Source organism: Lepisosteus platostomus, chromosome 12 (assembly GCF_059453375.1).
Source record: "Lepisosteus platostomus isolate fLepPlt1 chromosome 12, fLepPlt1.hap1, whole genome shotgun sequence".
In the NCBI taxonomy this organism is placed as follows: Eukaryota; Metazoa; Chordata; class Actinopteri; order Semionotiformes; family Lepisosteidae; genus Lepisosteus; species Lepisosteus platostomus.
Genome location: NC_142622.1, coordinates 43,928,632 through 43,955,776, shown reverse-complemented (window position 1 = coordinate 43,955,776; position 27,145 = coordinate 43,928,632). Strand labels below are relative to the sequence as shown.

The 27,145-nt window shown below is 42.4% G+C and overlaps 2 protein-coding genes across 4 annotated transcripts in view; one reads left to right on the top strand and one right to left on the bottom strand.

The window, feature by feature from the left end:
• atp2c1 (ATPase secretory pathway Ca2+ transporting 1) overlaps positions 1-636 on the bottom strand; it is a 33,656-nt gene extending 33,020 nt beyond the window's left edge. For 2 of the 3 annotated variants that reach the window (XM_088602158.1, XM_088602159.1), the window contains exon 1: positions 485-577. Coding sequence is in view for 1 of the 3 variants with exons in the window: in XM_088602157.1 (XP_088458283.1) it covers positions 485-508 (24 nt within the window). In the remaining 2 variants the exon portion in view is untranslated. Of the gene's footprint in view, positions 1-484 lie in introns of all 3 variants that reach the window. The other variant, XM_088602157.1, reaches the window with a different exon arrangement.
• Positions 637-3,845: 3,209 nt separating this feature from the next.
• Positions 3,846-27,145, top strand: pik3r4 (phosphoinositide-3-kinase, regulatory subunit 4). Its single transcript, XM_088602154.1, has 20 exons — positions 3,846-4,088; positions 5,130-5,892; positions 6,134-6,267; positions 6,885-7,467; positions 7,728-7,862; positions 9,631-9,852; positions 10,403-10,576; positions 12,102-12,247; positions 12,841-13,044; positions 13,330-13,531; positions 16,102-16,190; positions 16,987-17,203; positions 20,548-20,713; positions 22,132-22,296; positions 23,818-24,029; positions 24,300-24,431; positions 24,869-24,969; positions 25,556-25,644; positions 26,081-26,201; positions 26,747-27,145. Exons 2-20 carry the CDS (start codon positions 5,175-5,177, stop codon positions 26,915-26,917), a joined length of 3,981 nt encoding a protein of 1,326 aa, XP_088458280.1. The 5' UTR covers positions 3,846-4,088; positions 5,130-5,174; the 3' UTR covers positions 26,918-27,145.

Here is a 27,145-nt window from a genome sequence, read left to right as displayed (position 1 = left end):
CCCCAAAATGATCCCCCCCCCCACGCGTTACACATGCGTAAGCCATCCCAAAGCATCATTTGGCTTCATCCGAAAGCACACAGGTGTCACAGGTGACGGCTGTTACTATCACACAGCTGAGAAGACGAGCCGTGTCGCTAATAACGTGACGAGCAGGCAGGCAGGAAACCGAGCTGCGCAGCCGGAGCCGAGGAACCAGAGCCGCTACCCAGCTGCAGTCCTTCCTTGTACCCACGCCGACGGTGCTACGTTTAAATCCAACTTCTTCCTGCAGCAGGTCCTTAACAACAGGCCTACAGTGTAAACAACAAAACACTCAGCGGTGCGGACTCAACTGGCGAAAGCACCCCGCCGCCTCAGCCGCAGCAGCGTGCCTCACCAGGCTAGGCGCCCCATCCCACTTCCACACTTCCACACATCCACCGGCTCACACCGTCCTTTTCCACCCCGCGAAAGAGGGAACCGCAACCAGCCTGAAACTCACCGCCGCTTCCCTTTTCTTCAGCATCTTCCGTGAGATCCACGGCTGTGTCTGACGGCTGGCGCTGAGGTCACTGCGCACCGGGCGCCGGCGAGGGGCGGCGCGACGCGCTGACGCACCGGGCTGCCGGGCCCCGGGACTGGGGCAGAGGAGAGGAGAGGGGCCGGCGCGGAGGCGTGCGCTCCGAGGGGACGGCCTTGGTCTTAAGGGGCCGGGCTTTTTATTATTTTTTTTTAAAACTCATTTCGCGTAAAACCCACTCAGCCGCGGATAGGTCTGTAAATCTGCCGAAAAAGTCACCAGTCTTCTGTTTCTTTTTTGAGTCTTGCACGCGTGAGATCCTGTCGACCGGTCTTGACTCATCTTCTGTGTTTCAGATTTTCTTTTTAAAACGCAAAAGAAAAAAACCCTACAAACAATTCACAGCATGAACAGCCTGACATTATGAAAAGACCGCGTGTGTTAACGTACTGCATTGATGTTGGAAACGAAATAAAGAGCTACGAAGTTTTTTTTTTATTAAATAAAGACATTCGTTTTTGCTAAGAAACTACGTGCCCTTCCTTGTTCGTATTTCTGTTGTGCGAGACGCGTTATTTCCAGCAGTTGGAGATATCGTTTGGAAGGAAATTTTAAAGGAAAGAGTACGACAGAAATCGTCAAACGTATACAGAAATAGTGTGGAGGGTACTTTTTACAAACACGCATCGAACTGGGTTGACAACGTGTTATTATCATAATTGAAATTATATTGTCATTTAGATGCTCATATCCTCTTTGGAATCAATAATAATTTTCATGGTTAAATAACTGCTATAGTCTGTTGCTGTCGTTTTTGCAGGATCACGTGTAGAGGAAATGCAATACAAAATACAATGTGTCACATCTGTGAGGCAAACGCGGAACTGCTATTTTCAGCAGCAATGTACAGTAGGGGGTCTGAAAGACAGTGACAGTGGGGTTACAGTATGTCAATTCCACAGGGCTCCCGAGAGCATTCACACACATTTTCTGGGAGGAACCTGTGTAAGTCATGTGTGAGTTTAGACTGGCAGACTTGAACTAATCCAATCCCTTGTATTTATATAACGCTTTACATATAAGAGGGGGTCCCACCTCACCCTTAAACTGAAGTGCAGACACCAGAAGCCCAAGTACACAGCAGATTAGACAGAGAAGTGAGAAACTGCTTCGCATCATGAATTCAGTGGGATTACTCCCAACACGCACAGCTTTTGAAACGGGGCAACATGCAGGAAGGAAAAATCTGCACTTCAGGAAAAGAGAGATAATATTCCCTCAAGGAGGCATTTCTGTCAGTGGATTTTGAGGTAAGTGTCTGACTGTTAGTCACTTCCCCTTATGAAGTTTGAGCACAACAAACAAAACATGACTCCTTTGGCCTGCCTCAGCCCTGCCCATCTGCACTAGTGCGTTTCTATTCTGCATCATGATGCATCCGTGCCCTTAGATACCGAAGAGGGAGAGAGGGGGCACTAGGGCATGAAGTCAAGGGCAGGTGGGGGACGTGGATCTGGAGAGAGGGAGAGCCAGGGCGAAAGAGAGGAGGGTTGTGCTGAGGCAGCTAGAGCAGGAGACACGGGCCAGTACAACACACACAGCTGAATACGTCCACTTCCTGTATTGTCCCAGCTGGGGAATTGGCTTTGCGAGCAGGTAAGAGACACAACACACTCAATACAAAATGAACCCATCAACAAATAAGAGACGTGTGAGTGATGAGAAAGAAAAAAATATATAAATAAAGTAAAATCTACAATCAATTGTCCATATTATGCAGGTTTATAGCCGTGGGAATAAAATATAATTTAGTTAATCTCTTCCACATCTCTGGTTCCCTTTTTCTACTCCTTTTTTCCTGTTTTGATATTACTGATGGAATTGCACAGGTTGCTTAGCTACCAAGTCTGTCATGCCATAATTGTTCACATTGCATCATTACTGTCTGTGGTACCATGTAACATTCTTTTAAACCAATAAACAAATTGGAAAAAAACATATACCTTAGTTGTATTGTATTTGAATCTATGTGTCAGAAAAAAAAAGTTAAATTGTAGCTATTTTTTTAAATTCCAGTCATTTACCTCGGAGCTGCTTATAAATCTAATCGGGAAGTTTACTAGTTAACTTGATATACACCTTAAGTACTTTTAAGTCATACAGTACGAAACCACCATATACATTTCAAGTCACTTAGGTTAAAGCTACAACGAAAATTGAATTTGAAAACCTTTCTATGCGTAAACGCAAAGACCTGTCTTTGTTGAAGCGAGGTTTTCTATGTACTGTCACATACTGTACTTTTTTCTTCCGCTCGAGGGTTGTTTCCTCCTAGTGGTGCTGATATATTAATACATCTCCTTGTTTGCAGCCGCATCGGCGCTAAACTGCATCCAACAGAGCAACACTTGAACCTCAGCTTGAGAACAAGACCAGTTACTGGGAGAGATCGAAGATGACCGGCATTATGTGTTCTTTCCTTTCTCGTTCCGAATACAGAACTAGAAGGGTCAAGCTTTCTGTTAAACAGCTCCTCTAGCGATCTTGAAATAAGAAAGTCAGAACTTTAGCTGTGCAATTTTTTTTTTTGGGGGGGGGGGTTATTATGTTTTAGCAGGAAGCATGAGTTATACTGAAGAGTAGCTTTCATTTTAAACATGATCAAATTGGATGCATAACAAACTTCGTGACATAGTGGAAGTAGGTGTCATATAATAAAATGTACTAAGTAAATAAACGTATGATAAAGGTATATTTCAAGATACAGTTTGCTATAGACATTTGTTGGAAATATAAAACTTATTTTCAATGGAAGAGTAAAAGTCCATTCATCTCAGGAGAGAAGAGCAGTAGAAAAAGATTGGGATAGATTAGTTACATGACATTAACACACGTAACACTCAATGAACAACCGCAGCACTGCAGTTTCAGTGACAATAATTTTAATATTTAAGTGTAATGTTGTATTTGTTGTACGAGAATTACAGTTTTTAGATAAGATCACTACCATTTGGTACTGCTAATTGACCTTACAGAGCTGTCTGTGGGAGGTGTCCTAAGATGCAAAATGGTTGTATGTATAGAATATCCACGTTTTGGTTAGTTTACTGCAACTTTTTCCTGTTAGTGGCGAATTGAATACTGCATGTTATGGTATTTTCAGGATTAAGGTAATAATAACAGGTATTATACACTAATAATGATTTATGGGTTTTAAGTCCTCCCATAAGCCAGACGTCTGCACTGCATCCCTCGAAGGACGCAGAACCGTGCAGACCTGCGGGAGTCTGACATCAATCAAGTGAGGTCATCACTTAACCCGGAAACAATACCTCTTGCCGGAAGTACGTAGGGATTAGGGTTTGTTGTTGTTGTGATGCTAGCACTGTACTGTACAGTTACAAGGAAGGATGTGCTTGCGCTGATGCAGGATTCCGGGATAAATAGGAATTGTGTTTTTCTGGCTCTAATATGTTCATGTCGTCGTCTGTGTTGCGGAAAGAACAAGATTAAGTTTCATGAGAAATAATGAACGCCGCATAGTTTGTTTTTCAGTGAAATACCACTTCACTGTTTCGCTAACAGGGTAGGAAATGCGATCCTTACTCCTGCTTGTCTGGTGTTTCATTTACTTATTGCTTGCTTGAAACCTTTGGTTGCTTTGCCGGCGTCGTTTCTATATCATCTTGTAAAACTAAGGACATAAACGTGCTTTGTTCTCTTCGAGTCTTTTTTTTTCGACAGTGCTTTCCTTCTTCTAAAAGTTAGCCTAGCGCATAGAATTATATCTATTATTGAATTATAGATGTAGACAATAGGTTAGTTATTATTAGTTATTACGAAAAAAATCGCCCCCTTATCACGTTATTACGAGAACCGTATGTGAGGGCTTTACAGCCGAAACGTTGTTTCCTTTTTTCTAAAATCTTTTCAGCATGGAATAAAGCTTTAACTTATTCCTTTGCAGCCTACGCATGCTGGCGCAGCTGCCTACTTGATGTAGGCATTATCCGACAATTGTGCTATCGCGTGATCACATCAAGTACGCGAGAATTACTGTCTCGTAATTACGAGATAACTTTCTCGTAATTACGAGATAAGGGCGAGGAGTTTTTTTTCCGTGGTCGCAGCATTTCGGTCCCGTAAGTTATGGAATAATGATAGATTATAAGTTTACTATACGATGCATTACAGTATATACAGTATAAGCAGACCGATTTTAAAAGCACATGTTGTGTGTTCAATTCGGTGTCTGCTGCCCAATATGCTTACAGTTAATTATGTTTTTTGTAACTGCGGCCATCATTATACAAAACGTTATTACATTCAAGTGTAGACGGCCTCTTTAATCTTTATTAACGCTTTAGATCATTAATAACGCACTAATGAATCAGCACTAAAACACGGGATACGACCGAGAAGCTGATTTTTTTTTACAGTATTACAAACCCAAACTAAAGGCAAGTTATTTCAGCCAAACTAGAGTGATGTTCCAGTTAGTAAGTGCTGTGACGGTAACCTTTAATGCCCCCGTTTTGTGGTTAGTGATGTTTAGATGTATTTAAAATGCGGATCGCGAAGGAAACAAAACCACTGACTCTTTTATTTGTCACACTCTTTCTCTCAGGAATAGTTCTGACTAGACTGCACGGGGTTGAACAGAGGGAGCATCATGGGGAACCAGCTTGCTGGGATCGCGCCATCGCAGATTCTCAGTGTCGACAGCTACTTTTCAGACATCCATGACTTTGAATACGATAAAAGCCTTGGGAGCACCAGGTTCTTCAAGGTTGCGAGGGCGAAACACAGGGAGGGCTTGGTAGTGGTTAAGGTCTTCGCTATTCAGGACCCTTCGTTGCCTCTGACGAGCTACAAACAGGAGCTGGAGGAGCTGAAGATCCGCCTGCACTCATCGCAGAACTGCCTCCCGTTTCAAAAGGCAACTCTCACGGAGAAGGCGGCCATGCTCTTTCGGCAGTACGTCCGAGACAACCTGTACGACCGGATCAGTACCAGGCCCTTCCTGAACAACATCGAGAAGAAGTGGATCGCCTTCCAGATCCTGAACGCGGTCGACCAAGCTCACAAGTCTGGGGTCCGCCATGGAGACATCAAGACGGAGAACGTCATGGTGACGAGCTGGAACTGGGTCCTGCTCACCGACTTTGCCAGTTTCAAGCCCACCTACCTGCCTGAGGACAACCCCGCTGATTTCAATTACTTTTTCGACACCTCCAGAAGAAGGACGTGCTATATCGCGCCAGAGCGCTTCGTAGACGGCAGTATGTTTGCCACGGAGAGCGACCAAACCACCCCTCTGGTAGACCTCACCAGTAACAGTCAGAGAACGGGAGGAGAGCTCAAACAGGCCATGGACATTTTCTCTGCAGGTATTCACTGTTTGTATCTAATTGTGTCAGGGCCTTTCTCTCAGTAGCTTCGGTTGTTGGCTAATGCTAGTTGTCATCCAGGTTAGAAATGGATTGGCAGTGTATCCCAGGTCCATCCGTGTCAGGTTACTCACAATGCAAGGCAAAGATGGTTATTACTTTCTAGAGAATTAAGAACGAAACTTGCTAATTGAATGGCTGTCAAGTGCATGTCTCTAAAAAATGTTTTTGTGTTATTCAGGTTGTGTTATAGCAGAGCTTTTCACAGAAGGAGTACCCTTGTTTGACCTCTCCCAGTTGCTGGCTTACAGAAAGGGACATTTTCAGACGGAACAAGTACTAATGAAAATTGAGGATCGGAGTATCAGGGATCTGGTAAGGTTCTTAATTGGAACGTTGTCCACGAATGTCATTTTTGTAAAGAAAAAAAGTTTTTTTTGGGGGGGGGGGGATTCTGAATTAGGCACCGTTCTAATCCCTCCGATCGATGTTGTACATCATTGACTCATTAACCGTGCACGGACACCAGATGTCCAAACCTGTGGTTCCTCTTGTATACGTTTCACTACGGCAACAGTGCATCATCCGTAGAGTAAAACTAACCTGTTTCCCACCATTCATGACGAAATGCTTACATTTTTTAAACAAAATGATGCATTCTTTGTTTTAAGTTTTTGAATCAGATTTACTAGTGAGGTATTAAGTAGTAGTTATCAGCGTTCTACAAATAAATGTCAGTAACGGGTCAGAGATAACAGTAGGTTTTTCTGGCTAATGAGAAACTAGTGTTTCTTGTATATTTTGAAATGAACTGTGTGCTCCCTTGTAGTACTGAATATTTTCTGGCACTGGGGGTGGTGAAAGCATGATTCAGTTTCTCATTAAAGCCAGAATCTGCCCCGTGACCAGCAGATTCTTTGCTATGTATTTGGCTGCAGTCACGGTCAGGGTGCGTCCACAGTCGTAGTAAGTCTGTTTCTTCTGGTGTGCAGGTGGCTCAGATGGTCCAGCGCGAGCCGGATCAGCGCTTGACAGCAGAGGAGTACTTGAAACAGCAGAGGGGCAACGCCTTCCCTGACATCTTCTACACCTTTCTGCAGCCTTACATGGCCCAGTTTGCGAAAGAGACCTTTCAGTCTGCAGACGAGCGCATCCTCGTGATCCGCAAGGACCTGGAGAACATCATCCACAACCTCTGCGGGGGCGACCGCGCGGAGAAGTCCGAGGGGGACACCAAAGAGCACGGATTGGTTATCCTGGTGTCCGTCATCACCTCTTGCTTGCAGACCCTCCGCTACTGCGACTCCAAGCTGGCGGCTCTGGAGCTCATCCTGCACCTGGCCGAGAGGCTCTGCGTGGCGATCGTGCTGGATCGCATCACTCCTTATCTGCTGCACTTCTGCAATGACCCGGTGCCCCGGGTGAGGGCAGAGGCCGTGAGAACCCTCACCAAAGTGCTCGCGCTTGTCAAGGAGGTGCCCCGCAATGACATCAACATCTACCCAGAATACATCCTGCCTGGGATTGCCCATCTAGCCCAGGATGAAGCCACCATAGTTAGACTTGCCTATGCAGGTGAGTGTGTATCCTTTTCAGACATTTTCTTGGAGTCAAAATGTTCTGCGTTGTCTCGGCATAATAAGAGTGAGCTTTGATTTGGAATGGATTCAAATGCCATTCATTTTGGTGGGATTTTTTCGAGCAGCATGGTGCGTGCATTTTTTATTCTAGTTTCCCGACCTAGTCAAGTTGAGGAATTCTGGGTAATAGTCAGGTGGCTCTGCAGTTATTCGATTGTTCTTTAAATGTCTTTGTATTGTCTTATTTTTAACCAGAGAACATAGCACTTCTGGCTGAGACCGCCCTTCGCTTTCTGGAGCTGGTTCAGGAGAATAACCTGAATGTGGAACATGATTTAAATGGAGAAGATGCTGAAGAAGCTCTGCATCCCAATGAAAACTATGACTCTGGTAATCTGCACTGAATGTTGCTACTCGGGCATTTTGACATAAGTATATTTAAACTGAACTTGTGGTAATTCATTCGGTGCTGCTCATATTTGACTCGAACCTTTTCATTTTGTATGTTATGTGGATGTTATCGGCATAGTACTAACTCAGATGTCAGAGGCCTGGCCATTGACACCACTGCTGGCTGGTGTGACTGGAATGAAACCGTGTTTGCTGTTTCACAGGCTCGGTGCGAGTGCTGTTTAGATCCAGCAAAGTTTAGAACTGGGGGCCGGTTGCAGTTTTGGTTTAGTTTTGGATGTTTAAGGGTAAGAGCTGGCGTTTACATGGATCGAATTAAAATTGAATTGATACTGGATGCACTTCAGTTTTTCAGGGAGCCTATATAATGAAATAATATCCTCTCAATGTAGAATGTGATTAGCTGGTGTCATTTTCTAATGTGCCGATGGGAAAGGGTGGCATACTCCATTCTCTAGACCATTGAGAAATAAGGAGGTGGAATGTAGGTTCTGGCACAGCCCATCTAAGTACAGCTGAGTGAAACAGTGGCTTTCCAAAAGCTTGGTTAACTAAGTTCACCAGAAATTATCCTTACAGGTCAATCGCAGTTTCTAAGTCAGGTTACCTTATGTCAGAACACTATCCTTTTAGTTTTGTATGATTTTTAGTAGCGTGAGAAAAAATTCACTTTCTGCAGTCTTGCTTTAATTCACTCCTTGCCTTGTTTACATTGATTCTATGGAAAAACCTCTCATACAGTAACTCTGTGACACTGAAGGAAAAACAGATGAAGCACATCCGGAAGCTCATCTGACAGGCTCACTTGTTTATCGCCTGATGTTCTCCAGTTGCAGCGATCATTTCCTTGAAATTCCTTAATACTAGATGTCACTATGAGCCATTCCCTCAGAATGATCTCACCCTCAGGTGATAGTCATTTCACTCAACACTCCACCTTCATATGCATCAGCCTCCTGAAAAAAATCCTGTTCAAAACCACTAGGTGTCAGTAGGGTAAAAATATATGATTTGATTTTACTGTAATTACAGTACAGTCTACACTGAGTTTTCTGCTACTCTTATGGGGAACTTGAAACAAATCTGGTAAAGAAATACATAAAATATATTGTGTAAACACAATATTTTGATTTAGTAACAGTTGTCAGATGGAGACGTAGCTCAAAAACAATTTTAGACATGGAAGAATGAAACACTTTCAGGCAGGATAAGGTAAGGATTTACATGTTTAGTGTAGTTCAATTAATCAAGGTGAGGCCTCTTTGGGGAATTTCCTCAGGGATGAGCAAACATCAGTACAGAGCTGACAATTGTCCTGTTTGCTCATGTTTTTCCCATATCATCATCTTAATGAAGAACAAGACTGGGTTTGTCCAATCTATAATTTCCCCTTAATTGAACTGGTAAGGCAATTTGTCACTTCTCGTTAGCAGGACTGCTGGCATGTCATGCCTGTCCCGCCCCACCCGGGCTGGTTCTGCACTGTGCTGCAGCTGCGGGTCTCCAGTATGTGAAGTACTTTGGGATCCCCGGGGATGAAATGCCCAATGCAGACGTAGTTAATTATACAGGCTAATAATGCATCCTACACGTACAGTATATGTTTAGTTAAAAGGAACACGTCACCAATGGTCTGCCACTCGGTCCACGGGCCTCGGGATGCCTCTAATCGGGCTGGCTGTGTATCCAGAGAAGACCCTGCTGCCGCCTCGCCGTGCTCACTCCCCCTGTCCCCCGCGCTGCGCAGAGCTGCAGGCCCTGCACGAGATGGTGCAGCAGAAGGTGGTGACGCTGCTCAGCGACCCCGAGAACATCGTGAAGCAGACGCTCATGGAGAACGGCATCACCCGCCTCTGCGTCTTCTTCGGCCGGCAGAAGGCCAACGACGTGCTCCTCTCCCACATGATCACCTTTCTCAACGACAAGAACGACTGGCACCTCCGGGGGGCCTTTTTCGACAGCATCGTGGGTGAGTGTCCGGGTGTCTTGTGGCTCTCCGCTCTGCACGGGGGGGGTGATCAGAGTCTGACGCCCCAGCCTTGTGTGTAAGTCATCAGTTTAAAACCATTGCTTGACGAGCTTTGCAGCCACAGGCAGAGTTTTTAAATCTTTTCATAGAAAAGCTGTTAAGGTGTAAAAAAAAACAAACCAGCAAAAAGCGAACAGTCACAGTGCACATTTCTGCGTGCTTATGTATTTTAAAAGGACTGGATAGATAGATCTAATATCTTGATAGCTTTATAATAGTTACAGTATCGATGTTCATTGCTTTGTGAAAATGTTAAGAGAAACAAGCCTCCTAAGGAGATGAGCAGCGACCGAAGGTACTCTCGCTGCTGTAGCTCCTCTGGTTTGATATCCAGTGTGACTATTCTTAGGGTCCTATGGGTTGGTAATTTAAACAACTCAACTTAATTAGTTGTAGCATTTGAAATTGAGTGAAAATAGTGGGAAGCTGAGAGCGAGGCTCTCGGTGTCCCCGGACGCGTGCCTGAACGCCGTGTGTGTGCCCCGTGCAGGGGTTGCAGCGTACGTGGGCTGGCAGAGCTCCTCCATCCTGAAGCCCCTCCTGCAGCAGGGCCTGAGTGACGCCGAGGAGTTCGTCATCTACAAAGCCCTCCACGCCCTCACCTGCATGTGTCAGCTGGGGCTGCTGCAGAAGCCCCACATCGACGAGTTTGTCGGGGATATCGGTGAGGCCCTCGGCGCGGCTGAACGCTGTTTAGCTTTTTTGGGGGGGGTTTAGATTTTCACCTTACCCATTAATTCCGCTGTGCCAGAGGTATATGTCTCGGCATTGTCGTCCAGCATTCTTCAACGGTGCGGTGTAGTTTATCTCATTCGACACTAAGTGCTCATAATAGGACCGTTCTGTATGAAATCAGCCTGAATTTGACATTGCCATCTCGCATTTTCCTGAAATTCAGTGTGCATATTTGTCCAGTGGAGGAAGAATTTCTGGTCAAGTTTAGCTTAAATATCTCAAATAGACTGTAAGATGAGATCGGTTTTATGATAGTCATTTTTGAACACTTTTTTTTGCCTGCTCATGTTTCCTTGAAGACGTTACAACTTCTGATGGCACAAACTCAATCATGGTGTTGTTTTAAAGCTCCTTACAATAGTTCCATTAGTCTTCAATTTTTATTAGGAATTGACTAATATTAAGCTTTCATATTTTAAAAATATTTAATATATCATAAACACTCTCTTGGTGTCTTTGTTTTTTAGGCTCTAATGTGTTTAAAGGGTTATTTCAGAGTGAGCAGCTTATTAGCAGGATTATTTTACTTAAGTGCAAAATGGTGACTTGATTTGCAGTGAAATTACCCTTTCTAAAAGTAGCAAATATTTCAGTAAATACTTCCTTAAATTAATCGCTACTCATGACCAGTGTCTGCAGTATTGATTTGTCTGCCAGTACCCATGGGTTGTTTTAGTTCTCCTCAGTCTTATGCAGGTCCAGACTGCTTAGAAATACCCCTTGCAGGTGGAAGACTCTGTCTATGCTCACATTACACTCTCCAAGATAGCATTTTGGAAGAGCACAGCAAACAGTAGCAGCTAGACAGTAACGAGAGGAGAGAGTGATTACTCCAGTGGTTACTGAAATTAGGTCTTGGCTTCCTTTAGCTTGACATTGTGGTGTTTGTGTGATACAAACACACAGTGTGTGGCTCCCTCTTGCTCCAGTAGTGACACCTTCTCTTAGTCTACAGTCAGCAATCATTTAATAGCAGATGTATTTTCCTGGATAAGTCTTTAAAATATGTTTAAATTGCAAAATAACAGACATCTGTGGACGTGCACTTTCCATCAGAAATGCAGATGGAGTCTTTTTCCTTGACATCATTCTGTTAATTTAATCATTTCTGTACCTGGATGCAGTTCCCTTTGCATCCCACGAGAACCTGCCAGACCTTGTTTTTGAAGTAGAGTGCACTCTTTCTCATCCAGCACTCTTTTTCCATTCTGAATGCATAGTATTTCCTGAGTGCTCCAGCTTTCTGCACAAGACAGATGCCGGCGCTTGTGGTGAATCTTGGGAAAGTTTTAGATGGTCATGCTGAAATCAGCCTCATATCATTGTTTCTCATTGTCCTTTTGAGAATGTGAGTCTGTGTTTAGACTGTGATGGTTTTAAGTGTTTTTAAATTAATTTCTACCTTTATTATGTTTGCTACATCTGCTATTTCATGTTATTTGTTATTCCTACAGCTCCCTTTCTCTGCCATCCTAACCTCTGGATCCGGTATGGGGCAGTTGGGTTCATGACTGTTGTGGCTCAGCACCTCAACATAGCAGATGTTTACTGCAAGTTGATGCCTCATTTAAATCCCTTTATTACCCAGCCAATCATACAGGTAAGGCTGTGCACCCTTCTGTTAACTGTGCCATCCACAAAACAGTGCAGCGCCAGACAGAATCTGCAGTTTGGCTGTTCTGAAATTGTAAATGCATTTTGTTAGTCAGTGTTAAAGCTACTGACAGTCTTCCTTCCTCAGGAGAGGGTACTTAAAACAATTGTGAAGTCTGTTGTTTTTTTCCCTGTGAAATAAACAGCTGCTCACTCTGAAACTACGTGTTTATTGACTGAATTAGCTGTATGAAAAAAAATGGTTTTCATTTTATGCAGTGCCTCTATACTGTGAAATTCTGTTAATGTTTAAAGTGTTCATTTGGAAAAAAGCATGCATATGTAGGTGCAATGACATACAGGTATCAATAAAGAAACCATGCATGATAATTCCTTAAGGCTATTATTATATCTTATACAGTGACTGCTATGTACAGTTGTATGGAGCAATGGAAACATGCTTGTTCACACTGTTAACCTAATACCTCATAACTTTAGAAGTGGAATATAGGCATCCCCTTGGGTCCTTGCCCATGTTATACAACATGCATTGCTTTAAAAAATGGTGTATATAATCAAACCTGTTTCCACGATTCACAGATTGACAAGGAAATAGTCCTCCTCAGTGTTCTGAAGGAACCTGTGAGCCGTTCCATATTCGACTATGCGTTGAGGTCGAAAGATATCGGCAGCTTGTTCAGGCACCTGCATCTCCGCCAGAAGAAACGCATTGGTTCCATTCCTGAGTGTCCTGGGCCTGAGGACCCAGCTGTAGGGCAGATTCTGAAGAAACTGCTCTCACAGGTCAGGGCAGGTGATGTTTTCTTCAGACAGAAAATACATTTTAAACTTCCTAGGACAAAACAACGTTGCAGTAAGCATTTGTGTGTGAAGCATTAAGAACTGTTGGCTTTACTTTAAACATGTATTTCAGCAGAGGAACTGAGATTAATGCAGCAACAATCTTGACTACTTGAAATATACTTTGTTACAATGGTCAATAGACGTTGCGTATAATATAACCACTTTAAAATGACAGAAAACGCTATCACTGTACGATCCTGCTGTATGTGCTGTGCTTATATTTAGGGAATGACTGAATCTGAGGAAGATAAGCTGTTGGCTCTGAAAGACTTCATGCTAAAATCAAACAAGGCCAAGGCTAACATTATGGACCAGAGCCACCTGAATGACAGTGCCCAGAGTGGAGTGATTGATCTGGGCATGTTGGGAATCACTGGCCGACACGTTGATCTCATCAAACCCAAACAAGAAGCAGAGGAAAAAAGAGGTGGGCCGACTCCTTTGTGGCACTGGCTAAATAATACACATCAGTGCTGGTGTCTCAAGGCTTGAGAGAGAAACATCTCGGAAATATGTGCAGGGTAGTCTTCTTTAAAGGAAGACAACTGAGCTTGACTGCAAATATTTAGACCACCTCAGATGCTTAGTTTTTACAAGCACATATTATCTTGTGAGAACTTTTAAAAGTGCATTGTTTTGGATAAGCCAGCTCTGAACTCATTTCTATGTTGTTATTCTGGCGGGATGTGGGGAGCTCATCCATATACAGTACAGTGTTTTTATAGCAGGAGTCTTTGTGCATCACAGCAGCAGTGTTGTCTTTCAGAAGGTGGGAAAAAAGACTTAGAGATGTTTAATGATAGGTAGCAGGTTTAAGTCACCAACTGATTTTTTTTTCTTATGTCACCATGAAGTGTACGACTGCGTTTGTTTTTTCGTTAAGAAATTAGTTAAGAAATAGATGTGTAGACATTTTAGAAAAATGACAAGTACATGTGTTTATGGAGTATTATTCTCGCACATATACTTCAGACTTTTTTATGAAGTATGTCTCCTTTAAATGGGTTATGTGCAGGTTGGCAGGCACTTTATTCTCGGAGATATTAATGACATTTGAGATTTGTTTCTTAAGATAAAGCAATATAAATATATAAGTAATTCTCTAGTTGAAAATGTAATTTAAATGGTGCTACTGAAAGGGTTTGTGAAGTATCTATTCATAATGAAACGGGCAGTGGTGTTTTTTGAAGTGGGAGTGTTGCTCTGGTATACTTGTAATGTGTTTAATCTTGATCATTCAGTGTGATTCCACATACTGAATGACCAGAACTGCTTTCACAAAGCCATTCCATCTGAACGTGACATCTGTGGACCAAACGGAGCATCTGTAAATACAAAGCATGGAAACATGTTGTGAAACAGCTTTCAACAGATGTGCAAAAGACTCCAGATTTATTTATTTTAAGACCTAATTGCTACTGTATGTCCCCCAGTGGTGTTGCCATCGTACTCGTGCAGCCTTCTGGATGGAGTAAGAGTGATTAGGAGGAGAGGAGCTGCAGTGGATAGCTTTGGACCATTTGTTTTCCTCCACTGCCTCCTGCCGCCCTGTCTGTCCACTGAAACGTACTGCAAACTGAGTTAGGAAATCCACAACAAGGCGAGACCAGGATAGTAACTCTCAGCTGGGCTTGGTCTCTGCTAAACAGAGGGAACAAAATAAAACATTGTTCATGTTCCGCTTTTCGAACATAGGTCCTTCTAATATAAATTGTAATACACTACTAAAGTGATTTGAATCCAGTGGTATTTATCCAAGCGTAGGGATCCTTTGAATGTTGGACCAGGGGTGTTATACTGTGTTCCTGTTTCTTTTTGAAAATTTAAAACGGGGAAAAAAACCGAAATTGTCCATATGTAACAATATTTGTTGGACACACTTGAGAACTGCTTTGTCTTACAGCACAGATAAAGTTGCAAGACAATTATTCTTGTGCTTCCCGGGAGATTTTGAGATGACTGGATTCTTAAAGATTCTTAATTGATACTGAAACATCTATCTGAGAAACGTTTTTTGGCTAATGCACACCATTTCTGTTGTTTGGTTTGCATTAAGCATTGAGGTCATTTGTATTCACAGGGATTAGGGCGGAAATACAGTCTATGGCAGATGGATTTATTTCTTTATAATCATTTTCCCTGTAAGTGTCAGTAAAAACTTAAATTACCATTCCTAAATATGTGTTGATCATTTGAAAATATTATTCTAAGCTATTCAAGCTTACTGAAAGAGGCACATATGCTTTTGACCTTTTTGTGTGATGTGGGGGATTAAGTGGTAAAATTTAATTGTGAGTTGGATGGTTCATATTGCTCATGGAGAAATGATGGTGCATTTAAGCAGTCATCATCTACGTTATGTAAAGCTTTTTGTCATTTACTTAACTATCTTAGCAAGTGCGCATGAAAGGATCATTCACTGAAATATGCATTTACTAAATAGATTTTAGTGTTGACAGTGGATATTAGAATTCTTCCATAGTATCTCGATCCCTTGTAGTCTAGTAAATTATAGTATAGTTCAGTAACAGTTGTTCATCCTTGTGAAAATTATTATTCATTGTTGTATGAAAAATACATGTGTGAAATATGTTTTTCTTTACAACTCTTTGGGTTTTGATTGCATTGTGATGGAAATGTGCTGTGGTGATGTAAGGTATCTGTGGATTGAGACATCTTTTTTTTTTAGAGTTTTGTGTGCGGGATTGGACGACAAAGCAAACCAGTGGTACTGGAATTCCTGAGCTCTTAAATGAAGAATCATTCATGGTTTTGAAGTGCCTTTGTTAGGACATGCTGGCTTGATCGTGTTGGTTGCTCCAAGTAAGGCAATGTGTTTTTAGCTCAGAAACGCAGAGGAAGTTTGGCTCTTGTCAGGGACTTGGTTGCAGACATCCATTTGCTCACCATGTCTCATCTGCTCATTCTCAGTAGAAGGTGTGTAGTTTATAAACGTAATTAGTTGAATAACTCCAATCTTTCCTTCCCCTTTTATAGCAAGAAAACAAACAAAGCAAGACTCCAACATGAACGAAGAGTGGAAAAGCATGTTTGGTTCCTTGGAGCCTTCAAACGCAACGCAGACGGTACCTAAACTTCTTTTTCCTCCTGGCGAGCCTGAGGGAACCCCTGCGAGCCGAGTTTTCCCTGCTTGTTAACATCCATGTCACATCTTTGCCGCAGGTTGACAGGAAACCCTAGAGCACATTCCTTTTCTTATTACTTCATACACTTCATGGATAAGACCAGCGTCTCCTTGTCTCATTTGATTTGAATACATTCATCAATTGATTGTAGTTAGCCCAAGGTGTGTCACTGTACAGTGAACAGATCAGTACTGGTTTTAAAAGAACTTGGCTGCACTGCCCCAGCATATCCTCTGCATGAAGCATGAAGGTGTCTCACACTGAGGTACCAGACAGTATTCCATGTGGACTGTCTGTGCAGGTCGACAGCAAGCAAATCCTAACCGTTCTTACCCTTTTGATCTACTGTTAAGTAACTGTTGTGTATGTATTAAGTATGTTTTACTGCTCACATACTTAATTTATCTAATGTTGTTAATTCTCTGCTCATTTTCTTTCCTCGGTCTCCATTTTCATCAAGTAATAGCACAGATCGGGTTGATAGACTGAAAAGTATTTGGAACTGCACGTTTAGCTTTGAAGTGCTCCACCGAGGCCAGACAGACCAGTCTCTCATCAGACATGTCTGTTGGTGACGAAAGCGACCTCAACCTGGGCAGGGCCAAGCTGTGACTGAGCCAGGGCCTTGACGTGTTGCTGGTGGTGGCCGGGAACGCAGCGCAGTGTGAACCCTACTGGGGAAGGAGACCCCCCCCCCTGCCTCAGCGCCTCTGACGCCCCTCCCTGTGTGCGGCAGGTGCCCGACGGAGCAGGGTCTCAGCCCCGGAAGACCGCCTCGTCCCCGGCGGTGGTGCAGCCCGCCGGCGGCTCCTCGGCCTACCAGAGGAGGATCACCACCTGCAAGACCGAGCTGCAGCAGCTGGTGCAGCAGAAGAGGGAGCAGTGCAGCGCGGAGAGGATGACCCAGCAGATGATGGAGAGTGCAGAGTGGGAGACCAGGCCCCCCCCTCCAGGTACCCCCGGGGTTTAACAGGCCCGCCGGGTCAGCGGACCTCGGGCGCGTCTTTAGGTCGGAGTGCAGGGCTTGACGTGGTTAATTCATTGTAGTAGCTTTGGTCTGGGAAGCGTTCTCCCCTTTGTGAGGGAGCTGGATTGGCAGAAGAACAAGAAACGCCGGCATTCCGTGTCGTCCTCCCACACCTCTTGTGCCTTTTAAGAAGTGGGTGGTTTCCGTAGCCAACTTCACAGTTCTGGAGCTGGCGCAGTTTCGAGTTCGGCTCTCGCGGGGATGTGAGGCGGCCTGTTCCCTGGAGTTCTTTTCACTCAAGAGGAAAGCGGCCCCAGGAAGCGGCCCCAGGAAAAGTGTTGATCCCTGGAAGCTAAGAGGATACTGTATGGAGCCCAGACTGTTTCAACAGAATGAAATAGCCATTTTTTTACTCCATATGTTTCGTGTTGTGATTGAAAAAACTGCTGGACGGGCTGTCCAATTATTAGATGATTCAGCTTCAGTGTGTCATGTTGTATAATTTACAGACCTCATCGCTGTAAGACTTCTGACAGGCAGGATAATTTAGTTCAGGATAGGCATGCCTTCCTTTCATGTGATTTTCCAAAAATCCTAAACATTTTATGCATACAAAAACAAAATTCAAAATTTATTTTAATATCCCCACAATGGGTGCCAAAAGTAACAAAACATCTATGGAAAGAAAAATGAAACTGTTAAAATATGCTTGCAGTTTCATGAAGTCGAGACTTATTATTCCTATGATTAAAAGGATTAATCACTTTTAAAAACAACACTCATTACAACTGAGTTAAAACATGTTTCAGTTTACTAAATTGTGCCTTTACTGTGTATGTGAAATAATGTGATTATTGTCTTGTCCTAAACAACAGAGCATTATAATGTTTACTATATTAAATATTAAATTATATTAATTAAATTATATGCAAAAAGTAAATTAATATTAATAATATGCTGTGTATGTTACCAGAACAAGTGGCTTTTGATAGTGGATAGATGGATAGATCGTTGGATGCCAACAACATTTTATTTCATAAAAAGCGGACAGGTTCATCTGAAAAAAAAATTTTTTTTATAAAAAGGCGATTTGAACGCATACAGTTTGTTTTTGAATAGGTGCGTCAGTATGGAGAAAATGAAAGTGTGAGAAAACGTGAAACATGCCTGATTGGGTTGAAATTGTATTACGCTTCAGTTAAGCGCTGCAAAAAAGCATTCTAAATCACACAAAAAAATTACATGTTTTTTTTGTTGTTGATATATTTCTGTGTGTGATAACAGAAATGGTTATATGGAGCATGTGCCGATAACGAGTCATGTCAGCATAAGCATTTTGTCAGGGAGTGGCGAATCTATTTGCATTTACAAATATATGGAGAGAGAAGACTGTTCCCTATATCGCATTTTGGGAAAGTATCATATCGGTCTGTTCTGTGGAATTCAAATATGGCTGTTTTTCTACTGCCTGGCTGTGAAGTACAGATACATTAGTGCCTCCTTGTAAAAAAAAACCTGGCATGACCTCACAGCGAGAACCGCAGTTTATAGCTTTGCAAGTCTGAGCCTCAGGCATGGAGCTCTTGAAAGACTCTGGCTCAGACTATCAGCAATGAGTGCTGTATGGCCCATTCAAATAGACTCCCACAGTAAGGGACTAAAACAGGTTATATAGGATCCTGGTGCATTTATTTTTATGCATCTCATTAACGGATTATTACTAGAGCAGTCCCCCAGCCTGTCTGACAACTTCATTGGAAGTAGCTCATTCATATTTAATACTACCAGATTAATATTCTCCTGAAGACCTACCCTGAAATCCATCCTGTATGCTCAAATAATTCATAGTTCTTTCATACCTTATCTTATGTGCATTACACTAGCCTTCCTGGTATGAGTCTTAGCACTCCTCCAAGCTATAAATCTGTCAGGAAGTATCCTTGCAGATTTTCTTTCCCAGTTTTTTCGTGAACTTCAGTTGACCCTCGGTCACCTAGTTCCTACACGGACAACAGACATTTTTGATGTTTCTCATGTGCCAAAACGAGCAGGACCCTAACTTAACTGCACAGTCAGTGCCCACTAGTCAACTAGGATAGAGCAGGCCCTAAAACATAGGGTCACGTGAAACTTGTTCTTTTCACCAAACTGTCCAAAAGTGTTTTTCTTTTTTAATAAAATGACTGATATTCTGCACATCCTAATCTTAACGGATCTACAAATGCTATTATCTTAGTATTAAATATCGGATGGAGTGGTATGGATACTACATTGTAGACATTATATTGAATTTAAAAATACGGGCTGTATTTTTAAAATGCTGTTTATTTTGATGCTCATTTGTTGCGTTTTTAATATTTCTAGAGTACTCTATAAACACAGTTGATTAATTGCCTCGGTACAAGAACCAATTAGATTTATGTGGTTTTGTTTCAGTAAGTAATGAAAACAGTTTTGAACCCTGCCTGAACGGAAACCTGGAATAGATTAGCCTTTGGCAGTAAATGTGGAAATATCATCTTATGTCCTGAAATAAATAATTGTTTTAAAAAGTGAACTGTGGTGAAGCCATATTGAAGCCACATAGATACGGTTCTATTGATAAATCAGTAGTGAGTAAGCACTGATGCAGGCAGGAATCCGTGCTGCTCCACTAGGATGTGACCAGCGGTCCTGGGATATTGGCTGGGCCACGGTCAGGCCCTCGGTCCCCCTTTTCCATTGTTTTTCAGTTTGAATGAAACGTCCCAGACCTGCAGTTAGAAGCCCTGCCAGCAGCAAAAAAACAAACGAAAAAGTACTGCTGTTGAAGAGAAACACGGTGAGGTGGAAAAAGTGACAAAATTTGAGTCTTCAAAGGGAACAAGTTCCACAAGGTGCACGTGGAAGGTCTAGAGACGGACAAGAACCCAGACGTTTTCTTGGAGAGACGGACTACGAAAAGGGATGGTGACGGAGAGAAAAAGGCGCTGCAGCGAATGGATTTGCTTAGTTCAATAGCACAGAGCCCCACAACCTAGTGCAGTGTTGTGAGCGCAGGTTCGGGAATTAAACAAGTGCTTAGAAGAATTTAAAGTAAGAATGGTCTGGCTGTGATGCTTTCATTAGGAAAGATTCTGTGTGTGTGAGAGACATTAAACATCTTCAGTTCATGCAGCTGCAGAAACTCCAAACATCTGGACTGCTCAGATCTTCCTAGGGGGGTTACAGTGTAATCAATAAATGAGACCGTACTCATTTTAGAGCAGACGTAAGGGTGCTTTTCTCATGCTCCGTTTTCCCCCACCATCCTAGACCCTTTGCACAATAAGGGACATTCATTTCTTACAGGATGGCACCCCAAGGGCCTCCTGGTGGCTCACCTGCACGAACACAAATCGGCAGTCAGTCGCATCCGGGTTTCCGACGAGCACTCCATTTTTGCAACATGCTCCAATGATGGAACAGTGAAAATCTGGGACAGCCAGAAAATGGAAGGAAAGACCACAACTACCAGGTAATTAGCAACTGAGATCAACCGTCGGTCCTCTGGTGAGCAGGGTGTGAGGGTTTCGACATGTGCCAAGATGACTTTGTGCTTCTGTTTTCATGGACTGGATCTGAACCCTGGAGGTGTTGCAGACTGTCCAAGTCTCCTTGTTTGTCAAGCCGCTGGAAAGATTAATCAGTCTAAATGTCTCACCAAGTGCAGTGCTCTGAGAAAAAAAAAAGATTTGTTAACCTTGTCTTAGCATACTGTACTGTATATTTTGTTTGTTTGACTGCCGTTTTAATGTTTATTGCAATCGGTTCCCATAGAATACATAGCATCCTCTTCAGTTGTTTCATAAATGTTTATAAACAATGAAAATGCTTATTAGGACTCCAGTTCCAAATGTTTGCATGATCTCCCAAGTAAAATATGTAAACAGCTCAACTGTAGCCTTTGAGAACAGGTTTTGATTGAATAATATTTACAAGTGCAACGATTATCATAATGATTTTTTCAGCTTCTTACTTAAGAAGATGCACCATCTGTAATCTGGTTTGACCGTTTCTTCCACCTATTACTGTAACGTACAATCTCACAGATGCTCTGTCGATTTTCATTCTGTGATTTGAACAAGTAGCAACCCAGCTGGTTTATGTAAAACTATGTTCTTATCTTACTGATACTACAACCTCATCAAGCCAGAAAGTCAGTTTAGCTTCCTACACCCACTGTTCTCCCACTGAATAGCTGCTTATTTTAAGTTTTAAATATACGTGTCCTCTAATTTCACCTGGACTCTTGATTTAATCCTTCCTTTTTAGCCCTTAGTGCTAAGATTGACATTACAAATGGCCTCCAGGAAAGTCAAGTCAAAGTGCAGATCTCGTAAACTTGTTAGGGCATGTCGTGCTTTTAAATCCAGGAGTCAATTGGATATTTTTGCACTCTCCTGAGTATCCTTTTTATAAAATTCCGGCTGCGTTTCAACCACCGTCTCACAAGTGGCACAATTTAAGCGTGGCTGCGCTTTACTTACCTTCTGTATATTCAAGTGTTGAGTTAACTGCTTATTTTGGCTGATTATGCTGTTTTTTGGTGACTTAACATAAACATCACTTTTAATAGGTACAATTTTCAGATTCATGCGCCTAATGTTTTTAGCATCAGCAGAAAAGCAGTCCGTGTTTATCCATCATTATCATTGCTTTGATTTACCACGTATCCACCCAATTCCGAATGTGTCCTGAATCGTTTTGTGTTTTTGCCTGTCCACACAGTATGTGCATCTCCTCTTCGTGCTGGATGTGTCAGCGTGAGAGATTACCTTTCCATGTTTGGAGAATTCATCTTTCGTGACTGCACTGTCCGTGTTCTCTGAGTTGCTTGTTGGGTTATATTTATTGTTTCTGTGATGCGTTCCGAACGCTCTTGTTTTATTGCAGGTCGGTGCTGACTTACTCGCGCATTGGCGGACATGTGAAAACGCTCACGTTCTGTCAGGGTTCACATCTATTAGCTGTCGCCTCGGATAATGGATCTATCCAGCTCCTGGCAATTGAAGCAAACAAGCCTCCCAAGTCTCCCAAAGTTCATCCGTTTCAAACCAGGTAGTCACATTTATCATTGTTCTGGCCAGTTCATTGGTATGTTTTTGTAGTGGGCGGTTTCTGTTTCTCTTCAAAGGGATAGGAGTATTACATTGTCCTACTGTTTTCCCTCAGTGTTCTGTGGTGAATGTACAAGACATTATTTCAGTAAATCATTGTAGCATGTGTTGATTCCACAGAAGTCTCTGTCTTTGTGTACCCAGGCAAACACAAAAAGAAGTACTACGGTATCTTTGAGTAGGCATGTTTAAAAATTGCTTTTAAATCTCAAGAATTGAAGCTGGCACGGCCTGTTCACATCCTTTTCTTTCATGACTAAGAGCGTAATTACCACTATCAACTGAGTAAGACGTTTTTTATCAACCCGATGCAATCAGTGTGGGGCTACACTAGTATTGAGAAAGTCATATGAGCAAGAATTAACGTAAACATCAAGAAATTATTCTTGGCTTTCTTACAGTCTTTGATGGAAAGGAATTATTTGGGGAGTGTGGTTAATTATTTTTTAAAAACCTTGATTTTGTGACAGTGATGAATGCGTGTTTTCAACAAGACGTTTAATTGTATTGGAGTGAGAAGTTCAACAGATGTTTCCAATGAGAACATTTTTATGTACACAATAGCAGCCTGACCAAAGTTTACAAATATGTTTGATATGAAACACCTTCACCAGAAGTATACATGGCAGCGTATGGTTCTGACCATGCCTGTGTTTCGAAATATAATAATAATATTTTGGATATTGATTCAATGTTTTTGTGTAATTTTGATTAATTAACCATTCATGGCTCTCCATGGTAAGCTTGAGTGACTTTGTTGCATAAGCACTAAACCTGCTCATCTGTGAGAGCTGAATGGGAACAGATGAGGTGGCTTAACCCACGTACAGTATCAGTAAGCTCCATTTATCAAGAGAATAGAGTAGTCATCAGCATGTTGCAGAGTGGACTGAGTTACATGTGCGTCAACAATGGAGCCAAGTCGTCTTTAGTGGTTGATCAAGGCTTTGTGTCGGACCACACTGATGGATGTCAGAGGGTGCGACTCACACCTGCAGCATGATACACCAACTGTCCTGACTATACAACGGGCAGTGACAGCATTCCAGCAGGACGACACACCTCCTCCTCGGTGCTCAAGTAGCAGCAGGTTTTCTTCCAACATGTGGCTTTTACGACTCGGGACCCAGCGAAGAGGCGCGTGCTTATCCAGGCACTGAGAAGAATAGGACTGATTCCCACACTACATCTGCAACCTATTACACAGCGTGTTGCAGCTTCTACTGATGATGTGGCTATGCATGCTAGCCAATAGCAGATGATCATTGTGAATCAGCATAACAAATTTAACTACTGTAATTTGTCTGTCCAATAAATAATAATGTGCTATCGCTGCACATTTTAATGATAACTTTTAGGATTTGTTTGCCGTTGTAAATGATTTTTCGCTTGATGCTCACTCCATAAACACGTGCAAACAGAGATCGAAGAGTTTAAGGAAGTGTTCCCGTTTTTGCGTCAGGTTCTTAGACCAGAAGGACGATGGCTGTGTGGTCGATATGCATCACTTCAACGCGGGGGCACAGTCCGTGCTGGCCTACGCCACTGTGAATGGCTCTCTGGTTGGGTGGGACCTCAGGTCATCCACCAACGCATGGACTCTGAAGCATGACCTCAGACTGGGCCTCATCACGTCCTTTGCAGTTGACATACATCAGTGTTGGCTATGTGTTGGTAAGGGCATTTAAAAGATATTGCAAATGGCTACTGAAATCTCTCAGTATTATGTTAAAGAAATACTGCATAATGGTAAAGTATCACATCAAAATATGGATTGTATAACTATTCACTCTCTTTGCTATTATAAAGCTAAATTGGTTCAGGTCCACAAAATAACGCATGCCACATCGTTTTTTTGAATGGCGATAACAGTGCTTTTCATGTTTGTGAGCAACATTTGTCACATGTGTTTCTGAAGTCAGAACGCCGGTATGTCTGTCGCAGGTACAAGCAACGGTACAATGGCTTGCTGGGACATGAGATTTCAGCTTCCAATCTCCAATCACTCGCACCCTGCCAGGGCTCGGATCAGGAGGCTCCTTATGCACCCTCTCTACCAGTCGTCTGTTATAGCAGGTAAGAGACACCTCAAAGCCCTTCTGCAGCTCTTACAGAACGGAGAATGATAAATATGAGAAGCACGCTGCAGTGTTGTCAATTTAATCTTTTGGGTTCTTTAAGAAGGTTGTTTTCAAATTCACTTTTGCTATAGCAAAGTAATTAGTGTCAGTGAATGATGCATGGTTAATTGGGCTTATGTTTAAAAAAGAAACTCAGTTTTGACCCAGTCCCTCATAACCAGGTATTGTGGGACACTAAAAACATTTATACATTTTATCCTATCCTCGTATGTAAAAACGCAGCTGATTTAAATAGCGTCAGAAACTCAAACTGCTTTGTAAGCGACATGTGAAATCCTACATCCTACCACAAAGCCTCAGTGTGATTAAACTGCTCTGTTTTGGGAATTAAAATCGCGCAGTTTCTGGTAATAAAAACTGTGTATTTTCAAGCTGTCCAGGGAAACAATGAGGTCTCCATGTGGGACATGGAAACGGGAGATCGGAAATTTACCTTGTGGGCTAGTTCGACCCCTCCTCTGTCTGAAATGCAGGTTTGTATGTCTTGGTCAGTTATGCAAATTACATATTTTCATGTATATTGTGGAACTAAATTATAGACAATTCTGCATTACCCTTGTCTTCAGCTGTAGACAAGGGTACTATATGACTATTATAACTATAATAGTTCTAGTTCCATAGTCTCATACATGGCTAAGTAAATGCTAATGTGCACAGATTTAACTGAATGATCTTTTGTGTAGGCGACCGTCACATCTGGCAAATGTTACAGGGTTCATCTTTAAACTGCACGTGTTTAGATTACAGCTGAGTGATGGCTGTTACCTACAGTTTACAGTCAGGGCAGGAAGCTGTGGAGTTGCTAGCAATGTCTTGTTTGTCTTCTGCATAATCAAAAATGTACCTTTTCTCTTAGAGCGATTGTTTGTCCTAATATGGCCAGAGTAAGCTAGGGGCAGCTTAGAGCCAATTTAAACAGAACTTGTGTATGACTTCGCCCACCAATGTCACTGGAGCATCTCCCAATCTAGATTGGTTTTATTTCTTTATAATAAATCCATAGTAAAGTATACTGATTACATTTACATTTCCTGTTGTGTTTTTTCCACTTGCTTCCAGCCATCTCCCCACAGTGTCCATGGGATATACTGCAGTCCCGCGGATGGGAACCCTTTGCTCTTGACTGCTGGATCGGATATGAGGATACGGTAACTCTGCACATTACACCACTGCTCTTCCATGTCAGATATTTGCTAGAGTCTGAACTAAAAGCAGCATGCAAAATGGGGGAAAAAAAAGATGTAGTTGAGAAGAGAGATTAATGTGGAACAGAAGCAGAGGATAGCGAAAGCTGTTTGCATGTATTTCAAATGCTTTGGGGCACCTTAATTCAGTGTTCCTCAGACCCTGCATTTCAATCGGTTATTGACTACAGAATTTTATTATTTGCCACGTAAGGGTTTAAAAGGCCCTTCGGTACTTTTTTTTCCCTGATAGATCGGGACGTGTGACTTTTCCCTCAGTTGTGTACGATACACGGTTCCAGGAAGGGATTCATTTGCACAAACGGCTAGGTATAAAAAAAGTCGGTGCTAATCAAACCCTTGAGTGTCGTCTCCCCGGTAATCGCTCATTTCCCTACAGGTTTTGGGACCTTGCTTACCCAGAGAGGTCCTATATTGTCGCTGGGGGAGCCAATGACTCCCTTCACTGCCCCTCTGTCTTCTACAGTCGCAAGATTATCGAAGGGACAGAAGTTGTACAGGTGGGATAATTCATTTTCTTCTGTTATCAGCCTTCAGAGAGAGCCTTTTGATTCGTTTAAAGTTTAATTGTCAGAATATTTTAAAGAGCTTTCAGTGTGCAAAGTAATCAGCTATTTCAGCGTAAAAGGACGGATATTTCAAGAATGAATTTCCACTTTTTCTAGCATGATGAAGTGATTGTTTATTTGAGTTGTATGCAAACATTTTATCTCTGTTATTATCTGTTTTATTTGAGTTGTATGGAAACATCTTATCTCTGATATTATTGTTTTTTATATCATAGCTCCCAGCTACTTAATTCAGAGGTGTACTTATATCTGGTGAAGAAGTAGTACTCACATGAATGGGTGCAATACAAAGTTCAAATGTTATTGTTAAGACCTATTGTTACTGAACAAGAAGAAGGAGTAAGCTGTCAAACCAATCTGCTTTACACGTAGGAGGGTGCCTGGCTCATCCAACACTGAAGACACTCAAATCTGTGTGACATGTTTAAGACTGTGTTCTAGGGGCTTATCTGCCTTGCTTCTTATGATCTCCTCAGGAAATCCACAGCAAGCAGAAGAGTGGATCCACAGAAGATGTGCCTCGTCGTGGACCAGAGTCTCTGCCCATGGGCCACCATGATATCATCACGGACATCGCCACTTTCCAAACCACGCAGGGCTTTATAGTGACGTCTTCCAGAGACGGCATTGTTAAAGTGTGGAAATAAGAGCACTGTCCCTCCCAGAGATGCAGTCAGTCATATTGTACTATATATAGCAGTCTATGTAAAGACACTTAAAGTTAATCAGAGAGAAGCTGTTAGCACTGATATTGTAGAATATGTATTGAAAAGGCAGCAGCATTGCCTAAACAGATTCGCTCCTTCAGAAGAATGTAAAAGAACGATGCCAACAAGATCTGTATAGTAAACTGAATAAATGTGTTCAGACTTCGA

What these genes read in the sequence shown, in the direction of transcription:
- pik3r4 (XM_088602154.1), top strand. Translation starts at nt 5,175, where the DNA reads ATGGGGAACCAGCTTGCTGGGATCGCGCCATCGCAGATTCTCAGTGTC. An exon ending in CAATGAAAACTATGACTCTG is followed by an intron (nt 7,863 to 9,630) that starts GTAATCTGCACT and finishes CGCGCTGCGCAG; the next exon opens with AGCTGCAGGCCCTGCACGAG. An exon ending in TTACCCAGCCAATCATACAG is followed by an intron (nt 12,248 to 12,840) that starts GTAAGGCTGTGC and finishes CACGATTCACAG; the next exon opens with ATTGACAAGGAAATAGTCCT.